Source organism: Diplotaxodon limnothrissa, linkage group LG15 (genome assembly GCF_057381915.1).
Source record: "Diplotaxodon limnothrissa isolate DT_005_m linkage group LG15, D_limnothrissa_male_GT1.1, whole genome shotgun sequence".
Lineage (NCBI taxonomy): Eukaryota > Metazoa > Chordata > Actinopteri > Cichliformes > Cichlidae > Diplotaxodon > Diplotaxodon limnothrissa.
This window is the reverse complement of record NC_140610.1, coordinates 820,150-841,325: the sequence shown is the minus strand read 5'-3', so window position 1 is coordinate 841,325 and position 21,176 is coordinate 820,150. Positions and strand designations below refer to the sequence as shown.

Genomic DNA, 21,176 nt, shown 5'->3' with positions numbered 1-21,176 from the left:
ACATTAACAAACTAACAAGAATCAGCAGTGTTGTTACTATAGAAGAGAATTTTATTCTTCCTAATGGAAGGCGTGACCTAATTTATCCAGTCGGTAAATTTGGTCTTTACGAAGCTTTAGCATTTCACATAATCTTCTCACGTGTCGCCGACTTCTCCAAAACCTTCCTGCCGACTGGAGTTAAACTGCTTTTTTGGCCTCTGTGGCACAAGCTGGTCTCCAGTCCTACCACTGCTGTCTCAATGGGACGTTACAAACGCTGCAGTCATTGCAGTGTGACGCTATAATACGTTGGATTGTGACGCACAACCTGACGTTCAGCCTGGTGCTTAATCGCACTGTCAAATGTACAAATGCACACGATTGTTGGATTTGTATAAAATATCTGTATAACTCAGATGTTTGCACTCACAGGGTGTTCATGCAAAGGTTGATCATGATTGGTCAGCTCCTGTAGGAGGGAACACATGCTACCATCATTACACAGCAGGATCATAATATGAATTCATAATAAAGAGGGTGTAGACGTTAGGCGATAATAGCGGCAGACCGACGTCATCGGCTGATTTGATCATATTAGCCACTTGCAGGTGTTTTGCTATCAGCGTCTCTAACAGACGGTTCTGTGTGCCGATTGTTTTGTGTGCATTTCGTGTTCAGCCAAAGTGGAAAGCAGAAGGCATCTGTGTCTGTAGTACTGCAGTTCCCCTGTCTGCTGTGAAGAGGACGGCCTCTTCTGTAAAGTTTGTGCTTAGTCAGCTCACTGCCTGATGGTTCAGCTGCTTCAGGGGGTGTTAATATGTCCCAGCACCATGGGAGGCTGCAGCCCAGCAGGGCCTGTCAGATTAATGAAGCCCTGTTCCTGCTTTACCCTCCTAGGACCTCCGTCCACATATGTGGACGTCACATTTTGGGTTATTTAGACCAAAATACTAAGTCTTGCTCTTCAAAGGCCTGATATCCACTTACGAGGACATTATGCTGCTACTGTTCTATCGAAATTTTAAATTGATATCCTCATATGGCTCTGATTTTTCTTAGAAACACAAATTAGGTAAAAAAAAAACCTGGTGATTTCTTTGTTTTTACGTTCATCAGGTGCCAATCAGCCCAAATATCAAAGAGAAATGAAAAATGCTGCTGTGGAAGAGTTCAGGACTCCAACAGTTATTTTCATGAATTTCCTCGGATGCTCTAAGAGAACATTTAATATATAAGAAAATGCCCTGGGATGGATTTTAAAATATCAAACTTCATGATAACATTTAATTTTATGTCTTCACTATGACGTCTCCATTTTTTTGATTTGTAAATCACTGGTTGTATAAAGCCAGACTTTGTTGATCACAGACTTGCTGACCTACCGTCGTCCTGCTTTAGTGATTCCAGTTATCTCAGGAATGTCCTCACCGTCCCAGGAGAGCGGGACTAAAGGCTGCTCTTTCATGGACCAGCCCAGTCTCACACAGGGAGGCCTTGTTTCGTGTGTGTGTGTGTGTGTGAGTGAGTGAGAGTGCGAAACCTTTACTTTTAGTGACTCAGTGTGGCTGAAAATGCTGCCATATTATTGCATGTCAGACTTGTGTGTTGTCAGTGTTTGCGTTGTTTTGCTTGTACAGGGTTAGTTTGATTGTGCTGTTATATGATTGGCTTTTGCTTCCTCCTGTGTGGGGGCACTTGTGCTCCCTGGAATATGACGCTCACGCTTTGGTTTTGAGTGCAGTGAGCAGTTTGGTGGTTGTTGTATTTGAGCTCGCGTGTCTGGCAGATGGGGGCAGCGTCACGTCTGAGCCGGAGTCCTGATGTAGCTTGAGCTTTGCCTTAAAGCCCACCGCATCCTGTTCGTTCAGCTGACCGTCCACACACCCGCCTCTGCCCCAGAGTGCTCAGCAGCTCCCCAGCGTGGAGCTCATTGAGCTCAGCCTTGAAGATACCATCTGCACCGAACTTCCTCTTCTTGGAGATCTGCACAGCCGTCTTCCATCCGGCTGCAGACAGGAAAGCCTCAAGTTTCCTTCAGTCCTGCTGCTTTTCTGCTTCCTCAGAAAAACAGCACAAGTGGAAAAGCCAGTATGGAAGCTCTTCAACTGACATCAGCCTGAATGTTTCACAGCCTGGAGCACAAACCCATTCAAAGATGCTGTCAGCCTGTTTCTAGTAAGACAATAACAGGAAGCAGATAGAAACCGATTTTGTGTTTTTTAGCACTTGGTTGCAGGAAAAACAAGCTTTTAAAGTAGACTCTTGTGTTTCTCTGTAACACACATCCGTGCATACACACTCAGTGGATGTTTATTAAACGCGACCAAAGGTTCGAACGAGGTCAGTTCATGTGTGCGTGTGCACGTGTGTGTTTGTGGTCAAAGATTTTACTGAGAAATATGACAAATAAGTTTAAATATCAGTAACAATATTATTTCTTCTTTTCTGTCTCCAGGAATCAGCCCAAGGTAAATATGATGAGTTATTAATCACACATTTATGGTGTGCACATTACAGACGTGTGTCGCATGTTTTCTGCAGGTCTTTGCGTACGACTACTGTTTCTGGTCTATGGACGACTCTCAGAAAGACAAGTTTGCAGGTTGGTACATTTTCACAGAGGTTCATGTCAGTCTGTTCAAACGTGTCTCCTGACAGTGTTTCCTGATGCGCTGAGCTATTTATGGAGCTGAGAAAGCGGCCGTGGGGGGGCTGGGATGAAGGGGTTACACACTGCGTCACACTGGTTGTGGCTCAGTCTGAAAACAGCGAAATTATTCTTCCTGTCGTCTCGTTCGTGTTAAAAGTTTGTAGCTCATCAGCTTCGTTTGTGTCTGATTCCAGCAGTTAGTCTGAGTTTTGTGTGCAGGTCAGGACGTGGTGTTCCAGTGCCTCGGGGAGAGTCTGCTGGACAATGCCTTCATGGGCTACAACGCCTGCATCTTTGCTTACGGGCAGACGGGTAACATTTCAGAACAACAACTTTCAAATGAGTAACGATAAGAGGAACTGCACATCCTACCGCAGCATCACATGTTTCCATTTGTCCTCCTACGTCAGGTTTGAATGAAGCGAGTCAGGATTTGACTGTTTGTGACTTTTAGTTCTCAGTAGTTTGGGTCACAGTCACTGCAAAACGTTGTTTCTGTGCTCCACAGCGCAGTAAGCTGTTTCACACTGTTTCTGTCTGAATGCTGAGTGTTTCCTGACCCACGTGGGTACTGATCTGTTGTCGCGCTGCACATATTGGCTCTGGAGGAAAGAGCTGGCACAGTCCATCTTACTATCACGGCACGCTCTGCCTGTTTAAGCAGAAGCAGCACTTGGTGTCTTCGACTTCATACGTGATGAAGTAATGATGCCGTGGCTGATATTGTCAGGACGCCATCTTCTTTGCCATTTTTCCATCTGCTGAACCGAAACAAGTAGATTAACTTTTGATTGATGGGCAGATGCAGGTTCGGGCAGGTCAGCCCCTCCCTGCCCACAGCTCCCATAAGCCTCGTCTGTCAAACAGCTGCAGGGTGCAACATAAGCCTGGCCCAGCAGTCCCCTCTTCGTGATTACAAATGAATAACATGGGATGCTGTTTGAGACCCTCACACTCTCGTCAGACATGAAGCGCTCTCACCTGACTCTAGTTTGGCAGCTTCTTTTATTCCAGCTGAATTTTCCTAAATGAATTAAGTTTGTTATGATCCTGGATACAAGCATTAGCTGCAGCGCTCTGTGTTAAATGATCAGTGATTCGTTCTGTCTCTCACTGGCGTCTGGATCGTTTATCTTCAGGTTCTGGGAAGTCGTACACCATGATGGGCTCGTCAGAGCAGCCCGGTCTTATCCCTCGACTCTGCAGCTCGCTGTTCAGCAGGACTGAGAAGGAGGCCCGTGAAGGGGAGAGCTTCACTGTGGAGGTGTCCTACATGGAGATTTACAACGAGAAGGTCCGAGACCTGCTCGACCCGAAGGGGTGAGATGCTGAGAGCCTCGCTCGTCATTCTGCTGGGATGTTGGAATAACATGAAACATTCAGGGTCCCTGAACAAGTCCAGGCAGCTGAAGGACTCAAAGCTGTGACCGTCTCCTTATTTCTGCAGAAGCCGACAAGCGCTGAGAGTCAGAGAGCACAAAGTTTTGGGGCCTTACGTGGACGGTCTCTCCCGTCTGGCTGTGACCAGCTACGAGGTAAACCAGCTGTTTCTTTCTTTATCGCATCGGGTTTCCGAGGACCAGGAAGTAATAACGGTGGCTGCAGACGGCGCGTGTGTTTGTTGGTGTTCAACAGGACATCGAGTCTCTGATGTCAGAGGGAAATAAGTCTCGCACGGTGGCGGCCACAAACATGAATGAGGAGAGCAGCAGGTCGCACGCCGTGTTCAACATCATCCTCACGCACACGCTCATGGACCTGCGGTCTGGGGTAAGGACACGCTCGCATGTGCACGCCGTCTCTCTGTGCAGCTGATTATTTTTCAGTTATTGGCTCGAGTGTTAATGAAATGTGTCCGAACTCAAGGGGACTCGTTTCGTCTTATTCAAAGTCCCAACATGCAACACTGAGAAGCAGCTGATCCTCACATTGATGTTAGTCGACCAGCCAGACCTGCATCGCACTGTGCAAAAGTCTTGAGCCAGCCCTCGTGTTTTCATATTTGACTTTCTTTGACAGCGGTCAGGTACCAGGACCGGACTCGAAGAGTGACGCAAACATCTGGAGGAATTTATTTCTTTATTTATTGTGTTGTTAAGCAACACTGACCTACTATGAAGTATAAACACTCAAACCTGTCGGTGTCTGTTGGCACTTTGCTGTTAGCATTCTGTCACAAAAACACATCATGTGTCCAGTTTTTCAGTTACATCTATAAAAAAAGGTATAAAATAATAATTGGCGTCAACATTTGCGATACCCAGATGTGTTTTATTCGTCTTTTGTCTGTGAATCGCTGCTTCTGTTGAGTCGTTCTCATTCAAAAGCTATGAGAGATTCTAGCTCGATGAGCTCCTGTGTGGCGCCGTGTGTTTGCTGCAGACGAGCGGGGAGAAGGTGAGCAAGCTGAGTCTGGTGGATCTGGCTGGAAGCGAGCGGGCAGCGAAGACTGGAGCTGCAGGGGAGCGGCTCAAAGAAGGCAGCAACATCAACAAGTGAGTGCGCATAAAATAAAGCTGTGATACTGACAGTCGAGACGGTTTTACTGCCTGCTGCTGTTTGTCTTCAGTCTAGAGCAGAGTGTCCGCCTCGAGGTTTTAGATGATGAGCCAACACAGCTGATTTAAACGGCTAAATGACCTCCTCAGCATGTTGTGTAGTTCTCCACAGGCCTGGTAATGACCTAATCAGGTGTGCTGACCCAGGGTGTACACCGGCCTCGAGGCCTGGAGCTCCCCACCTCGGCTGTAGAGCCTCCAGACACCCGTGTTTGTTTGAAGTTATTGGAAACTTCTTGTTTCTCTGCATCTCTGAGCATCTCTAGTGCTGAAACAGTTCTGATGTGTGTAGCCTGCTATTGGGTCACCAGTGTGAACGCCCCTGAACAGGAAGCATATTTTAGTTTCTGCAATTAAAGATGTTTTGCAGAAGCGCATCGGCGTCCGGCTAACAAACCGACAGGAGCGGTCTTTGAGTCGGTGCTTCACTCAGTCGTTTGAAGCTGAGATTGTTCAGGTGTGGACTTCTAATCTTAGCATCACAAGCCCTTTCTCTGTCCCTCCCTGCAGATCTCTCAGCACTCTGGGTTTAGTCATCTCTGCCTTGGCTGACCACGGAGCAGGGAAGAACAAGAGCAAGTTTGTCCCCTACAGAGACTCTGTGCTCACCTGGCTGCTCAAGGTACAAGAAAGGAACTTTGTTTTCAAGTATGCAGCCTCAGATCGCACTGCAAACTCACATCGGAGGATTTCTTTTGCCTCAAATGAATTAATTTTGTGACGTTTCAAGGCTCTGCTGTTTGTTTCATTAGTTCTGCTCAGTTTGAAAAAGGCTCCATTTGCCAGCTTTGGGTGTTTAATTTGGCTCCAGATAGCATTGTAATGGTGTGAAATGTTGTTTCCCCAACATCCTAGATTTCAGCTGCGTGCTCATGAGTCATTGTGCTTAATTATATTACTGTAATGCTCAGAGTTTAAGGTGATGTTCGTACCTGCAGGACAGCCTCGGAGGGAACAGTCGCACCGCCATGGTGGCCACTATCAGCCCAGCAGCAGACAACTACGACGAGACGCTGTCCACTCTTCGTTACGCCGACCGGGCCAAGAACATCGTCAACCACGCCGTGGTGAACGAAGACCCCAACGCAAGGATCATCCGCGAGCTACGAGAGGAAGTGGAGAAGCTGAAGGAGCAGCTCACCGAGGCGGAGGTTTGGCCTCGTTCAGCCTGTGACTGATCAGTGAGAATTATGGGTAATAATCCACACACGTCCAGAGTCTAATGAAGCTGCTGTCACTCTCAGTCTATGAAGGCCCCCGAGCTCAAGGAGCGACTGGAGGAGTCGGAGAAACTGATCCAAGATATGACGGTCACCTGGGAGGACAAACTTAGGAAAACGGAGGCCATTGCACAGGTAGCAACACACAAACACACAAGACCGCATACAAAACACGTCACCGTGGCTTTCTGATAGCGTTTAAATCCTCAGTGTTTGGAGTTATCAGCTAACGCTCGAAGGCTTTGACAGGAAGGTGTAAACACTGTTAAACTACAAACTAATTAAATTATGGGATTTCACCAACGCTGAGACGGACAGTACTGCACACACGGCCGTGCTGTTGGTCACATCATTCTATAAACTGGGCCAAAAGACACCAACAGCACAGCTAAGAGGGTTAGCAACTTCAGTCAGCTGTTTGTCACCTCACTGGGAGAGGGTTGCATCCAACCTCTACGTGTTACTAGTATTCAAATGGATAAGGTAAAAAATGCATTCAGCCACTGTGCAGCGGTTTGAAATGAACTGAAAGCATCCATAAGTGGTGGTAGTGATGGTGACGCTGTCATTGTACCAGCCCGTAGACCTGCAGCCTCAAGTGGCCGTTAGAGGAACTGCAGCTCAACGCTTCAGCTTAGCTTCAGTTTTCAGGACACGCTGAATACGTTATTTTTCCATCTCTATCCAGAGGAATATATTTTTAAAAACTCTCTTTGAACTCAGAATCAATTCATTTATTGAGCAGACGCATGTCATCAGTCTTTTGTTTTGTTCATGATGGAGATTGTTTAGTATCCCAGCCACTTCTCTTTTCTTCCATCAAGCAGCTCCAGATCAGAACAATCGCTCGGTTAGTTCCTGTGTTGAACGTGACGTGTGTTCTCTGCAGGAGCGTCAGAGGCAGTTGGAGAGCCTGGGCATTTCTCTGCAGTCGTCTGGTATCCGAGTGGTCGACGATAAGTGCTATCTGGTCAACCTCAACGCTGACCCTGCCCTCAACGAGCTGCTGGTCTACTACCTAAAAGTACCGAGAACTCACCATCCATCCTAAATACATCGAGTTGCTGCCATTTGATTGGTTGATTAGATGTTTGCATTAACAAACAGCAGATGTGCTCAGGTGCAGCTGTTTTGCTTGTGTTAGTATTCAGATTGTTAAGTGACCGTTGTCCTGTATCCAGGATCACTCGCGCGTGGGTTCAGCCGACTCACAGGACATCCAGCTGTGTGGGATGGCCATCCAAGCAGAACACTGTGTCATTGACGTCACAGAGAGCCACGGCGTGGTGCTCACTCCTCACCGCAATGCTAAGTATGTAGCTAGCCCGTGACAAACGATACTGCAGAAGACCGGCTCATTGCGATGCTCACAAAGCTGCGTTCAGTTTGAATTGGATTGCAGGTCAATCTCACAGCTGCAGACAACACTTTCCTGCAAAGTGCCTCAAATGTTAGCAGCAATGACGAGCACTGTGGAGCTGCCACCAAGCACTTTGGTGACAGCAGCTGTGTTCTGTTTAATAGCTTCATATTTTTCCAGTGTTATTGTTTCCGTCCATGTTGGTTATTGATCACATGCAGCAAACTCCGGTGATATGGACTGCCTACATTTGGCAACCCTGCGTTGATTTTAGTTCAATCTGCATTTGTGTGACTGCTGATGTCAGACTGAGTGAATCCATCTAAGGAAAAGATGCCCTGGGTTTGCTCCATGTGCTTTGTAGTAGAGCACCAGGATGCACCAGCCCGACTAAAATAAAATGTTTTTATGAGTTGAATCAGAGCCGTGTGCTCTAATAATGATGCAACAACCTAAAACTATACTTAATATTTTTGGGAGAGTTCATTTGTTTCTGTAGATGCACATCAAATGTTTGCTTTGTGCTTTCTCTGCAGAACGTACGTGAACGGCACCGAGGTCGTGAATCCCGTGCAGCTTCACCATGGCGACAGGATCCTGTGGGGGAACAACCACTTTTTCAGGTGTGCGTTTGAACCTGGATCTGCGGCGTCGTATTTCTCACGCCGACATTTGTTACATGTGGTAACAAAGTGTTTCTCTTTCACTCTGCGACGCTTCCTCTTTGTCCGACTCGCTCTTTCCTCTGTGCGAATCAACACGCGAGCACAGGATCAACCTGCCCAGGCAAAGGGTGCAAAAGGGGGGCGAGGAAGAGGAGGATGCCGCGATGACAAAGCGTTCGAGCAGCGACTGTCTGGAGGTCGGCGAGCCGGACGCGTGCAGCGACGTGTCGAGCGAGAGGAGCTTCGGCTACGAGTTCGCCCAGGCCGAGGTCATGATGAAAGGCAACGGTGAGTCAGAGTAACGGGGGGGCGAACGCTTTTTCAAAATGTTGCCTTCAAATCGTAACATTATTGTCAATGGTCAGCCATTTGTTAGATGAGCTAATAAAAGATGTTTGTTTTTTCATTTTTTGAAAAATTCTTTTTTATTTTTTGACCTAAAAGGAGAAAAAATCTTGAAGCGTTTTGTTGATACCCTCACTTCAAGCTTGGCAGGTGTGCTGCTGGGAAATGGAGTGAATGCAGAGTTTGAATGTAAAAATATAAATAATGTGAAGAACAGCCAAAGTCAGACACAGTAATGTGCCCTCACTGTCTTACTGGAAGCCAAAGCAGTTCTGACAGGCTTTGATCTGTTAGTGGGGTCGATTTGGTTTGAGGTTTATCAGCGTTTGTGTGTCTGCAATGCTTCCAGCCACTGACTCTCACACTCACACCTACAGTGTCTCTAATAGAAAGCCAGAATAATCAGTGTCTTCTCAATTATCCTCCCCGTGTCCTCCTGCAGACCCGTTGCAGTCAGTGTTGCAGACCCTGGAGAAGCAGCACCAGGAGGAGAAGCGCTGTGCTCTGGAGCGCCAGAGGCAGATGTATGAACAGGAGCTGCAGCAGCTCCGCCAGCGAGTCACCCCCGAGAAACCATCGGGCGTCCCAGGCAGTGCTACTGCAGCCGTGTTGTCAGCCGGCTCGAACAAACGTGTGCGTCGCTGGAGCGAGGACAGGTGGCGCTGTTCTCTCTGTCGGATAGGTCCCCAAAGAAGAAATCCAGGAGCCTCTGCACAGCGTGGCTGACTGTCATCGTGTCTTTGTGTTACAGAGAGGCCATGATAACCCGCAGCCTGCGACGACTTAAAGAGCAGATCGTTCGGGCTAGGCTGTTGGCTCAGGAGGCCGGCTTCATTGCTGAGGAGCTCAACAAAAGGACAGAGTATCTGGTCACTCTGCAGATCCCGGCCGCCAACCTGGACGCCAACAGAAAGGTACAGCAGGGTGACGTCTGCTTTAAAACAAACGTGGTACCTGTTAAAGAGAAGGTGACAATAAAGGCTTCACAGCAACATTTGATGAGGAAAAGTGTTGAAATGATGTTTCAGTCCTCATGGATTGAACTCGTAAAGCCGTAGCCGACTGTGAGGATGGAAATGCTGACAGGGGCACGTTTGTTAAAGCCATTTTTGGTTTTCCTGTCGCCGCAGCGCGATGCAGTGCTGAGCGAGCCGGCCATCCAGGTGCGGCGTAAAGGTAAAGGGAAGCAGATCTGGGCTCTGGAGAAGATGGAGAACAGGCTGGTGGACATGAGGGAGCTCTACCAGGAGTGGAAGGAGCTGGACGAAGACAATCCAGTGAGTGGAGACACGAACTAGAACGCCCACAAATAGGACGCAGCATGCATCAAACTGATGAAAGCCACGCAGCAGGAACGCTCATTAGTCAGAGCGTTTGTGGGAAAGCTGGGAACAAAAAAACATAACATGTGAGACTGAGAAATATAAATGTTTGTTTTGTTTTTGTTTTTTGAATTTGCTGGCAACAGCAGACTACATGAAAGTTGTGATTGAGGTTAAAGTTGTAACTGCCACTAAGTGGAACGTCTCGTAAGGTAACAATAAGCTGAGTATTAGAGCCTGCGGCTCGCTCTGCTGTCAGTGTGACAGCGCAGGCCAGTGGTGTCCAACTCCAGCCCTCGAGGGCCGCAGTCCTGCAGGTTTTAGGTGTCCTTGATCCAACAGGCTGATTTAAAGGCTGAATGACCTCCTCAACATGTCCTGAAGTTCTCCAGAGGCCTGGGAATGAACTAATCAGGTGTGATTCAGGTGTGTTGACCCAGGGCGAGATCTAAAACCTGAAGGACACCTCAGGTGTTGGCTAAGCCTGGTGTAGGCAGCTTAAGGGAGCAAATCTTTCACTCAGTTTGTTGGAGTGAAATGAAACAGGAGCTCCCCCAGAAGAAGAACGGGGGTAAGAGCAGGTTGGTGTTTTGATCTGCAGTTCGTCCAGTCTGCATGTTGAGTGGTTTTCTCTCTCTGTGATTGGTGCACCTGTGTGCAGATGTTTGGGTGGATGAGGGATTATACGTTCTCACTAACTCTTGCTTCCTTTTTCCCCGATCGAGGTGATGCGCTCCTATTTCAAACGTGCCGACCCCTTTTTCGATGAGCAAGAGAATCACAGCCTGATCGGTGTGGCCAATGTCTTCCTGGCCTGTTTGTTCTACGACGTCAAACTGCAGTACGCGGTGCCCATCATCAACCAGAAGGGAGAGGTACGATTGTTTTGGCTTTACGCCGGCATCTCGCCGCCTCGTTTTCAGCCACAGCGGCCATGTTTTTCCCTCTGATGAACTGGAGAAGTGTGAACTTACCTGCACGGCACCAAACGGACAGTTAGCAGCTAGCTGATGGTGCTGAAATGCCCGTGTGTGTTTCAGGTGGCAGGTCGGCTTCACATCGAAGTGTGGCGTGGTACAGAGAGCTGTGAAGAGGAAGGTGGAGGCGGTCCTGACAAGCAGCTGAGCAGCACAGATGGAGATCCACATGAGCGCAGACTCCGCTGCGTGGTGAGAGGATTTCAGTTTCTTTAACAGGTCCAGCTCTGCAGAAACCCAGCGTGCCCCTCCGAAACGCTGCTAGTCATAATGCAGGACACGAAGTCATAATCCTGCCTGTTGTAGGTCTCCACTTAAAGCGAGCGTTTCTGCCCCGTATGATGGAGCTGGATGCGCTCGTGTGAAGTGCGGCAGGTTTACTTAACTTTAGCTTGTCAAAGGAGCTTGCAAAGAAAAGCGTCTGGACTTAAGTTGCTTGAAGACGTTTCACCTTCATCCGAGAAGCTTCTTCAGTTCTAAGGTCAAATGGTGGAGAGTCCCAGATATAAACCTAGTGGGAGTGACCCCCCACAGAGGGACAAAAGGACCCCTGATGATCCTCTAATCACATGAGCCAAGGTGGGAAACTGGGTGTGGGTCCCAATCAGCCAGAGTTTCGGGTGAGTTCATTGTGAAACCTGGCCCCACCTTATCATGTGATTTCCTGAGGTCAGATGGCCCAGGATGTGAGTGGGCGTTAAGGCGTCTGGGAAGGGATCTCAAAACTGGATTATAGATGGCAGAGAGTTGGTGTCGTAAACCCCGCCTCTGTTCAAAGATGGTCGCTCACAGTGGACATAGATGCTTCTTTCACTCCTCTTTCAAACCATCTGTCCTCTCTGTCCAAAATGTGAACATTGGCATCCTCGAAAGAGTGACCTTTGACCTTTAGATGCAGATGGACTGCTGAGTCTTGTCCTGTGGAGGTGGCTCTTCTGTGTTGTGCCATGCGCTTGTGAAGTGGCTGTTTGGTCTCTCCGATGTAGAGGTCTGAGCATTCCTCGCTGCACTGTACCGCAAACACCACATTGTTAAGTCTGTGTTTTGGAGTTTTGTCTTTGTGATGAACCAGCTTGTGTCTGAGCGTGTTGCTGGGTCTGAAATGCACCGGGATGCTTGGAGAAAACTCCTGAGTTTTTCTGATACATACATGGGGATGACAATGTTGTCTGTTTGACCTTAGAACTGAAGAAGCTTCTCGGATGAGAGGTGAAATGTCTTCCACTTAAAGAAGTCCAGACGCTTTTCTTTGCAAGCTCCTTTGACTACGATGACCTGGATGACTGAGAACCTTCACAGACTTAACTTTAGCTTAACTGCCTTCTGGTTGTGTTTTGTCGTTGTGGGAAAAAGTCCTTTTCCCTCTGAGGTGCATTTCTGCTCATCCTAGGTGAAAATCCTCCAGGCCACCGGGCTTCCTCGCCACCTGTCCAACTTTGTCTTCTGCCAGTATCGCTTCTGGGCGCAGGAGGAGCCGGTGTTCACCGCTCCAGAGGTGGCCTCTTCCAGCTCGGCGTCCGCCTCCAGAGACCCTCAGTGTACTGTAGTGTTTGACAGCACCAAGGTGGAGCGTTTCTGTGGTTAAGTAAAAGTTGTGATCAGCAGGTGAGTTGTCACTAACAGAAAACGTGCCTCGTGTCATCTTCAGGAATTATCTGTGCCGGTATCGGAAGATTTTGTGGAATTTCTGGCTGAGGGGGCGGTGGCCATCGAAGTGTACGGTCACAAACAGGCTAACCATCGCAGGAATCTGGCACTGTGGGACCTGGGAGTGATCCAAGCCAAGACCAGATCCCTCAGAGAGAGGTGCATCAGTACGAGCGCATCTGCAGCAAATAAACTTCAGTAATCTGAAAAGGGAGATTTGAGAAGCATGAACACAAGAAGACATCAAAATTGGAGCAGATGGTGGCATTTTATTGGAATATGTTTATACTTTATATGTAATATTTATTTTATATGAGCCAAATTAAGTGAGTTCAGATCCACCACCCTGAGCTCCCCCTGAGTAAGGTACCGTCCCTGCGCCGGCACCCACTGCTTCACTGAGTGATTGGCTTCAATGCAGAGAGGAGTCCCACCCACAGGGATTCATAACGTATACGAAGGAGAAAAGTGTTTACAGAGGTCAGAACAGGAAGTCATCATCTCATTGACTGCAGGGAGAGCTTTTGCAACCACAGCTGTCGCCACCTGCTGGCCTTCAGATAGAATGCACCGATCTGGTGCAGCGTCAGCCTTTGAGCACCTTTCTTATGTTCTGTGCTTGTTGCTGTGCACTGATGGTGCGGTCTCTCACAGGTGGAGCGAGGTGACCCGTCAGCTTGAATTGTGGGTGAAGGTGATGGAGCTGAATGAGGCGGGAGAGTTCACAGCTGTAGAAGTTGTTCCTGCTAAAGACGTCCGGACAGGAGGAATCTTCCAGCTCAGACAGGTTGTGTGTGTGTGTGTGATTAGGTATGAAGAAAGGAGTCCAGCCGTCTGTAACGGTTCTTTCCTGAACAGGGACAGTCTCGGCGAGTGCAGGTGGAAGTTTGTCCAGTGCCGGACTCGGGCACCATGCCACTCGTTGCAGCCTCCATCCTGTCTGTGTCTATTGGAGATGTAAAGGTCCGACAGGTGCGTCTCCCCAAAAACGATCCAAAACAGGTGAGGACGCCGTTCTTCAGACTGAGCACGGTTTCAGTTTTCAGCCTTTTAACTGTTAATGTGCATGAATTTACATTTTAGGTTACAGATGAAGAAATGGACAGCTATCAGGTAAGAGACGCCGTGCAGTCTGTGTGTGATGGCGAGGACACGGTCTCAGTCTGTCTCACGTGTGCGTGTGTGCGTGCGTGTGTGCGTGTGTGCACGCGTGTGCGTGCGTGCGTGCGTGTAGGAGGTGGACCTGGAGAGGATGAGGGAACAGTGGCTGGTCACGCTGACGCAGAGACAGGAGTATTTGGACCAACAGCTGCAGAAGATCGTCTGTAAAGCAGGTACAGCTGGAAACACAAGGGCAGAAAGGGGACTCGCTGGCCACTTTATTAGGTATACCTTGCTCGTACCGGGTTAGACGGCGTTTCGCCTTCAAACATGTTGTATATTCAACAAAAGCTGGAAACGTTCCTCACAGACCTGAGTCCATGCTGACGTGATGACATCACACCGTTGCTCTTTGTGTCTGCTGCACATCCAACTCGAGCAAAGAGATCTGGTTACCATGGAGGTCACTGAGTATGGTGAACTCCGCTGTCGTGTTCCAGACGCCAGTTTCAGATTATCTGACGTTCGTGGCGTGAACCATTAACCCGTCGGAAGAATCTATCAGCAGATGGGCGCTGTGTGATGGTTACAGGGACGGGCGCAGCAGTAATGCTCGCCGTAGGATGTGGTGCGTGCCAACAGCCTGACACGCCTCTGAGCCGACCGTGTGGCTGTGTAGCACATCCAGGTTACATGTGATGTGCGTTCAGAGATGCTGCAGTTTTTACCCCTCAGCCATAAAAGGCTGATGGGGTACTGCCGTCACCCAGCTGGGCGGGTGGCACGGACACCTTTGTGAGCGTGTCGAGAATGAGGAGAGGGTTAGGGTGAGGCGCATCTACTGAAAAAACTGGACGAATTTAAAGGTCAGAGTATGATTTCTGAAAGTCGTGTGAGAGCAGTAACTGAGGGATGGCACAGGTGGTCGCTGTCCATCACCCAGAGAGCTGCCACTGAACTCCAGGGATGGCTGTGTGAGGAAACACCCAGCACATCAGGAAAGTCTCGATTCCTCAGACCATGAGCCAATAAGCACGGCACATTCATTTGCAGGTCTCCTTCACCATGTTTGCATTTCTAAATATGTTCAGTTGGTGCAGTGTGTCAGCCCATTAGTTTGTTTGGGGTTTTTGCAATAATATGAAGGGTGTACCTAATATAACGACCAGTGAGGGAATCTATAAATAATGATAAAAATCTGTCTGAGCGGTGTTTCTACCACTAAGCGTTTGTGACGTTTTTCCTGCTGCTGCTTTCGTTTCCTGCGAACGCGCACAGACAAGTCGGAGGATGATGTTGAAAGGGAATCGCAGCTGTTGGAGTGCCGGCTGACCCTCACCGAAGAACGGAACGCCGTCATGGTCCCGTCCGCTGGCAGCGGCATTCCTGGAGCGCCAGTAGAGAGGTGGGCGGGTTTTATTGGGGTTCTTTACTTTTCTAAACAACAGAAGAAAATGAGCAAGAAAAGATTTCTGGTAAATGTGGAGCTGCTCCAAAAAGCTTTCCTGTATTTAGAAAGTGAATTTATCTTTAATGTGATGGAACATGCAGAAGCTCAGGCCACAGTCTCCAGTGTCGTTTTATTTTACTACCTAACATTTCAAAGCTTCTAAATTAATGTTGAATTCATTCATTCTGTCTTTATTTTCTGTGCCCTTTGATCTTGAAGATGTCCGACTGTTTATTCTCTGTTTTAGTCTGAATTTCAGTTACTGAGTTAATGACAACAACCAATAGTTACTTGTAGCATGTTTGTAAGTGATCGAGCGTACTGTTAAAAACTGCACTGCTTTCACAAGAAGCCGTCGAATGATCCACGGTCCTCGCGGTGTCAAACACAGAGCGGTCGCCACCTTCACTCAGGAACAAACCTTAGCAGCTGGTCACTTTCTCCACAGGGTCCCTGTACCTGGGATGGAAACACACACTCCTGCCCTGTTTCTGGATCTCAGTGGTATGTTGTTGTTCTCCTGGTAAAAACCACGTGTGCTTGTAGCAGCGCTGAAGCTCCTCTCCGTGTGCGTTTTCCCTCCAGCCGACGATTTCCAGTCCAGTGTGTCGGCCCCGCTGGCCGGAGGACAGGACGCGCTGCTCAGTGGGGAAGATGAAGACGACTTCTTTGACCTCCATATTGTTAAACACTATGATCCAGAGGTGAGCAGGCTGTAAAATGACTTTTCCCTCAGGTTTCTTCTTCCTGCTTTAGAGAGAATTAAAACTACCAGATGCAGATGGAGGGAAATCTTGAGCCGGTCATTTCCTTGTGAATGCGTTCCAGGTGAAGGCCGAGGCGTCCTGGGACTCCACGGTCCACGAGTGCCCCCAGCTGAGTCGCGTGGCGCCCGCTGACCAGAGGGTGTACCTGACGGTGCGCACGGTGGTGCAGCTGAGCCATCCGGCCTACATGCAGCTGGTCCTCAGGAAACGCATCTGTGTCAGTGTTACTGGGAGACAGGTGTGTGTAGCTTAGATGGTGTGATGGGTGTGCTTCACAGCCCGCACCTGAGGAGATCAGCTGATGTGTTGTTGCGCTGCAGGGTTTTGCCCAGAGTCTGCTGAAGAGGATGTCTCAGCGGAGCTCCGTCAGCGGCTGTGGGATCACCTTTGAAGTGGTTTCTAACATCCCAGGAGTAAGTACCAGGATTCATGTTGGCGTCTGCATTAGTGTTCAGGAAGGAAGGAAAGGGGAATAGAATAATACTTTAATTGTCCCACAAGGGGAAATTTGGTTGTATCAGCAGCAAAACACACATATAAAGAACAGAAAACACAATTTTTACATATTTACATCATGGACAACAGTTACCAGAGCACAGTTGTTGGGATTAGTGTACAGATGTGCAGACAGCAGGAGACTGAAAGATGTTTAAATAGTGAAGAATATTTAGAATCATTAGAAACGTGCAGATTGTGTGATTGTGCATTAAAATGTAGACATGTAACTTCCAATAAGTTAGTGTATATATATAAGCTGAGTAAGTAATGTGCAGTTATAACAGTAGAAGCTGCTACAGCGCAGATGTGAACATCTATGATTGTTGGGAGCAGTTGTGATTGTGCAGTCTGACAGCTGCAGGGAGGAAGGCCCTGCAGAAACGCTCCTTCATGCATCGACGATGCAGCAGTCTGTCACTGCAGCAGCTCTGCAGCAACATTCACATGCATGGGGTGGGAGACTCTGTCCATCAGAGTCCTTCTGTCTCCCACCACCTGCACTGGGTCCAGGGTGCATCCCAGAACAGAGCTGGCCTTCCTGATCAGCTAAATGGCAGTGAGAACAAAAATGGTGAGCGTGTACATTTCTTGAATCTGGTGGTCATTTTAGAGTAAGAACATTTCGACGCACATATGGAGGAATGAATCCCGGCGTTCCAGAAGTAGACGGCACGTTCTCTGTGGAGAGAAAAGGCTTTCTCATGGACACTTTTCCAAATAAGCCGACACATGTTCACGCTTTTCCTAATTGTGCCATGATGAACTTAAACATTGCAACCTCTGGGTGAAGCTGCTCCTCCTGGGAAGGATCAATGCTCTGTTCATTTTTATCGCAGCAGAGTGATGCGCTTTAACGTTTTTGGGAGTGACCTTTGAACCCTTTCCAGATTGATGAGCAGCCACAGTTGCTTCTCTGAGATCGTCTTTCCTCCTCAGTTAACACACCGGAAAGCTCCAGACCAGCAAAGTGACAAAAGACTAGCTTTTATAGAAGTGCTCACACCTGCTGATGATCAGTTAATCAGATGTATTGATTAGCAGCATCTACCTATGGAAGAGGTGAAGATGTACGTTTTACACACTGATACTAATATAGGATATGATACTAGGTTCAAATCTCTGACCTTGACCTCAGCTTCAGAGGTCATGTTTTCTGAAAGTCTTGTGATTGTGACAAATTCAGAAGAAGGCAACATCGGACGTTACCATGACGATTTTTGTAGACTCGAACAGAGCGTGGTGTTTGTGTAAACATCAACATGGCGTGATGCTACCACAGGAGTGCGACCAGATCAGCGTGTTTTTAATATAAAGGTGTTTGATCTGCTCACACACAGAACACAGTGTTATTTGGCTTTGAATAAATACTGCCTTATTTCCCACTACAGGACATCCACGGTCCAGAGGACAGGGAGATGCTGGCCCGGCTGGCCGCCAGCGCAGAGGACGAGCAGTCGGCCGCCAGCGAGGCAGCCATCGAGAAATACCTCCGCAGTGTCCTGGCTGTGGAGAACATCCTGACGCTGGACCGGCTCAGACAGGTGTGGAAATGTGGTTCACCTGAGATGTGAAGCAGATTTGAATATTAAAACATTAATACTGAGATTTATCACGAGCTCAACTAAAACCCAACATTTCCAGTTGATTCAATGAACACAAAGCAGTTTGTCTCCAGTGGAAACACTCAGAGACGCTGTGTCCACGAAGGAAACAATCAGCAGGTGTGTGTGTGTGTGTGTGTGTGTGTGTGTGTGTGTGTGTGTGTCTCTGCGCGTGTGTGTCTCTGCGCGTGTGTGTCTCTGCGCGTGTGTGTCTCTGCGCGTGTGTGTCTCTGTGTCTCTGCGTGTGTGCGTGTGTGTGTGTGTGTGTGTGTGTGTGTCTCTGTGTGTGTGTCTCTGTGTCTCTGCGCGTGTGTGTGTGTCTCTGCGCGTGTGCGTGTGTGTCTCTGCGTGTGTGTCTCTGCGCGTGTGTGTGTGTGTCTCTGCGCGTGTGTCTCTGCGCGTGTGTGTGTCTCTGCGTCTCTGTGTGTGTGTCTCTGTGTCTCTGTGTGTGTGTCTCTGTGTCTCTGTGTGTGTGTCTCTGTGTCTCTGTGTGTGTGTCTCTGTGTGTGTGTCTCTGTGTCTCTGCGCGTGTGTGTGTGTGTCTCTGTGTCTCTGCGCGTGTGTGTGTGTGTCTCTGCGCGTGTGTGTCTCTGTGTGTGTCTCTGCGTCTCTGCGTGTGTGTGTGTGTGTGTCTCTGCGTGTGTGCGTGCAGGAGGTGGCTGTGAGGGAGCAGCTGGCTGGCAGAGGAAGAGCTGCCAGACGGTGCCTGAGCTCGCCGGACATCGAGCGGGTGAGCAGGCTCACTTTACTTTGTTGCTGTTGTTAAGTCTCTTTATTCTGCTGTTGGCAGCAGCGACTCACCTGGGGTTGGTTTATACTCTGGGTTTTCTTTCTTGATTGCCTTTGTCAACAACCAGTCTCATCATCAATCTGCCTCACTAACCTCTAACCACTTAACCTTTGACCCAGCTGTCAGACAGCAGCCTGGATCTTGGCTCCTCCCCTCTTAAGCTCAAAGACTTCAAGGTGAGACACTGAAGTCAGCTTCTCTTTGGTAACTGCTTGTACTGCTTAGGTAAATACAACCTCATTACACTCCAGTTGTTCCTGCTAATTAACTGCATGTTTGTGATGATACTAATTTGCATGTCTGGATTCATACAGAAGGTGAAACCTGATGGGTCTCCAAGGTGCTTTTACTAATACACTTACCTGAAGAGGATATCTTATTGTGCTTTGAATGACCATGAACCACCGACCTTCTGATTAGTGACTGACCTGCTCTGCCACCTGAGCCACAGCCACCCATAAGCAAGCGAATAACGCAGGAAACGGATTTGATCGTAAATGTGTGCACTGAGAGCGAGCTGTGCAGCAAGTGTGATTTTTATCGTGGTGGAAGCAAAAAAGTCAGAATCAATGCCGATGTTTATCAAACGAGAAGCGTCGTTTGGATCTTCTTTTGCTGCTGGTTCAGTCAGTGTTGGTCAGAGTGACGAAACCTGCAGCTCAGACTCTGAGTCGGCTCTCAGCACCGACGGCGTGTTCGCGTGCTCCGCTTACATCTTTTCCTGTTTACTTGCTGTTTTAGCTGTTTGGCAGTTAATGAAACAGTTTTGTGAGCTTTAATCGGAGATTCTGCCGTTTCTGCCAAAATACATTTATACTTAAATCGATTCAGGACTTAAACCCAGCCCTGTACAAGTAATCTGTGTAACCTCGCTGAATGACGTATGACTTAAACACTGTGGACAAATGGTAACAAAAATAAACTAAAAATGGTTGAAATTCCTAAAACTCGGTGTATCAATAGAAGATGTAGCTTAACGCAGTGAATGAAGGGATGGAGCTGTGTTGCAGCTGTGTTTGGCAGCCATTGGATGTTGCTCCCACAAAGACTGAAGTGCTCTTCATCGTGTCTGCAGGCCTGGGACAGTCATCACGACCTCTCTGTGGCGCCGCCTCCTCCTTCCAGACGCACCCTTCCCAGCTCCTTGTCCCAGAATCTGAACGCAGAGACGGGTACAGCTATTTAAAAACACCCTCTGTGTGACCTTTGATGTCATCAGCTGTGCATCTGATGCTTTAGTCTGGGGCAAACTTATTCTCAAAAATGGTTTGGTTTGTTTGGTTTTTCTCTGCCCCCCTTCTCCATCTCCTCTTCCTTCTTCTGCAGAGCATTCAGGCTTCACTGCTTCTTCTCTCCCTTTAGTGAAGGCCGTACCCAGGCTACTGAAGTCGCTGCTTCCTGGTGGGAAAGAGGGCAGAGACCAGACAGCTGTCCATCAGCAGGTAGGCTCATTCGGTCTGTTTATTGTGCTCTGCATTAAAGCTTGTCTTCGACCTGCATCCTTATCAGGGATTTAAAGTTCGTATGCGTCGCTGCTACCTGAATCTGAACACGCCATCTCCTCATCAACAGTCTGAGTTCTTCTGTTGCCATAGAAACAGAGCTAATGTCTGTGGAAACAGAAATATGAGGCAGATGATGTAAGTGCACCTTTTGCCTCGTTGTTTTAAGATTACGAAGAAAAGCATGTTGTGAATAAAAGCTTTGGATGGTTTGCAGAGTGTTTAGTTTTGGCAAAACGGAGTAAATCCCGCCGACGTCCATATTAAAATGGCCAACATTACTACAGCCCGATAGAGACACAGCTGCCATCACCTTTCAGGTAGCTGCTAACATGTCTCCTGTTTAGGGAACGGTTAGGACAGCGACGATTATTATTATCATCCTGTAACCTCACAGGCTCACAAACCTAATTCAAAACACTGGACTTGATGCTTTTCGGAACATTGTGAAAGAAATTATGTGACAAATCTAATTAGTGAAATCCTCGTATTACTTACTATGGTGGCACTAATTACCAGCTGAGCGTGTGGTGTGCATTTCTGGACAGGCTAATCGGCCAGCTGGCACCAGCTGTTAGTGTAGTACTCCACTACCCGAGAGACGGCGGTTCATGAACCAACACGTGGCGCCATGATGGCCGCATCTTTTTTCAGCTGCTAATAAAATGGAGTGTAGTGGTTTACACACTCGTCTGCCATGTGAAGGCAGACGAGCGTGTAAACCACACATCCTTCGGGCGA

General features: G+C 48.3%; 1 protein-coding gene across 1 annotated transcript in view; it reads left to right on the top strand.

Moving 5' to 3' along the window:
• Nucleotides 1-21,176, top strand: part of LOC146616750 (kinesin-like protein KIF13B) — a 31,364-nt gene that overhangs the window by 3,532 nt on the left and 6,656 nt on the right. Inside the window, exons 5-39 of the mRNA XM_085373341.1 lie at nucleotides 2,438-2,450; nucleotides 2,524-2,584; nucleotides 2,852-2,944; nucleotides 3,772-3,952; nucleotides 4,080-4,167; nucleotides 4,268-4,402; nucleotides 5,015-5,127; nucleotides 5,701-5,812; nucleotides 6,129-6,341; nucleotides 6,435-6,545; nucleotides 7,300-7,434; nucleotides 7,592-7,722; nucleotides 8,307-8,393; nucleotides 8,542-8,723; nucleotides 9,223-9,436; nucleotides 9,532-9,694; nucleotides 9,911-10,057; nucleotides 10,828-10,977; nucleotides 11,143-11,271; nucleotides 12,470-12,643; nucleotides 12,728-12,885; nucleotides 13,381-13,513; nucleotides 13,585-13,728; nucleotides 13,810-13,839; nucleotides 13,961-14,060; nucleotides 15,106-15,232; nucleotides 15,726-15,781; nucleotides 15,863-15,981; nucleotides 16,106-16,282; nucleotides 16,365-16,457; nucleotides 17,931-18,083; nucleotides 18,796-18,873; nucleotides 19,053-19,109; nucleotides 20,009-20,105; nucleotides 20,260-20,375. Coding sequence (XP_085229467.1) covers nucleotides 2,438-2,450; nucleotides 2,524-2,584; nucleotides 2,852-2,944; nucleotides 3,772-3,952; nucleotides 4,080-4,167; nucleotides 4,268-4,402; nucleotides 5,015-5,127; nucleotides 5,701-5,812; nucleotides 6,129-6,341; nucleotides 6,435-6,545; nucleotides 7,300-7,434; nucleotides 7,592-7,722; nucleotides 8,307-8,393; nucleotides 8,542-8,723; nucleotides 9,223-9,436; nucleotides 9,532-9,694; nucleotides 9,911-10,057; nucleotides 10,828-10,977; nucleotides 11,143-11,271; nucleotides 12,470-12,643; nucleotides 12,728-12,885; nucleotides 13,381-13,513; nucleotides 13,585-13,728; nucleotides 13,810-13,839; nucleotides 13,961-14,060; nucleotides 15,106-15,232; nucleotides 15,726-15,781; nucleotides 15,863-15,981; nucleotides 16,106-16,282; nucleotides 16,365-16,457; nucleotides 17,931-18,083; nucleotides 18,796-18,873; nucleotides 19,053-19,109; nucleotides 20,009-20,105; nucleotides 20,260-20,375 — 4,270 coding nt within the window. The remainder of the gene's footprint in view (nucleotides 1-2,437; nucleotides 2,451-2,523; nucleotides 2,585-2,851; nucleotides 2,945-3,771; nucleotides 3,953-4,079; nucleotides 4,168-4,267; nucleotides 4,403-5,014; nucleotides 5,128-5,700; nucleotides 5,813-6,128; nucleotides 6,342-6,434; nucleotides 6,546-7,299; nucleotides 7,435-7,591; nucleotides 7,723-8,306; nucleotides 8,394-8,541; nucleotides 8,724-9,222; nucleotides 9,437-9,531; nucleotides 9,695-9,910; nucleotides 10,058-10,827; nucleotides 10,978-11,142; nucleotides 11,272-12,469; nucleotides 12,644-12,727; nucleotides 12,886-13,380; nucleotides 13,514-13,584; nucleotides 13,729-13,809; nucleotides 13,840-13,960; nucleotides 14,061-15,105; nucleotides 15,233-15,725; nucleotides 15,782-15,862; nucleotides 15,982-16,105; nucleotides 16,283-16,364; nucleotides 16,458-17,930; nucleotides 18,084-18,795; nucleotides 18,874-19,052; nucleotides 19,110-20,008; nucleotides 20,106-20,259; nucleotides 20,376-21,176) is intronic.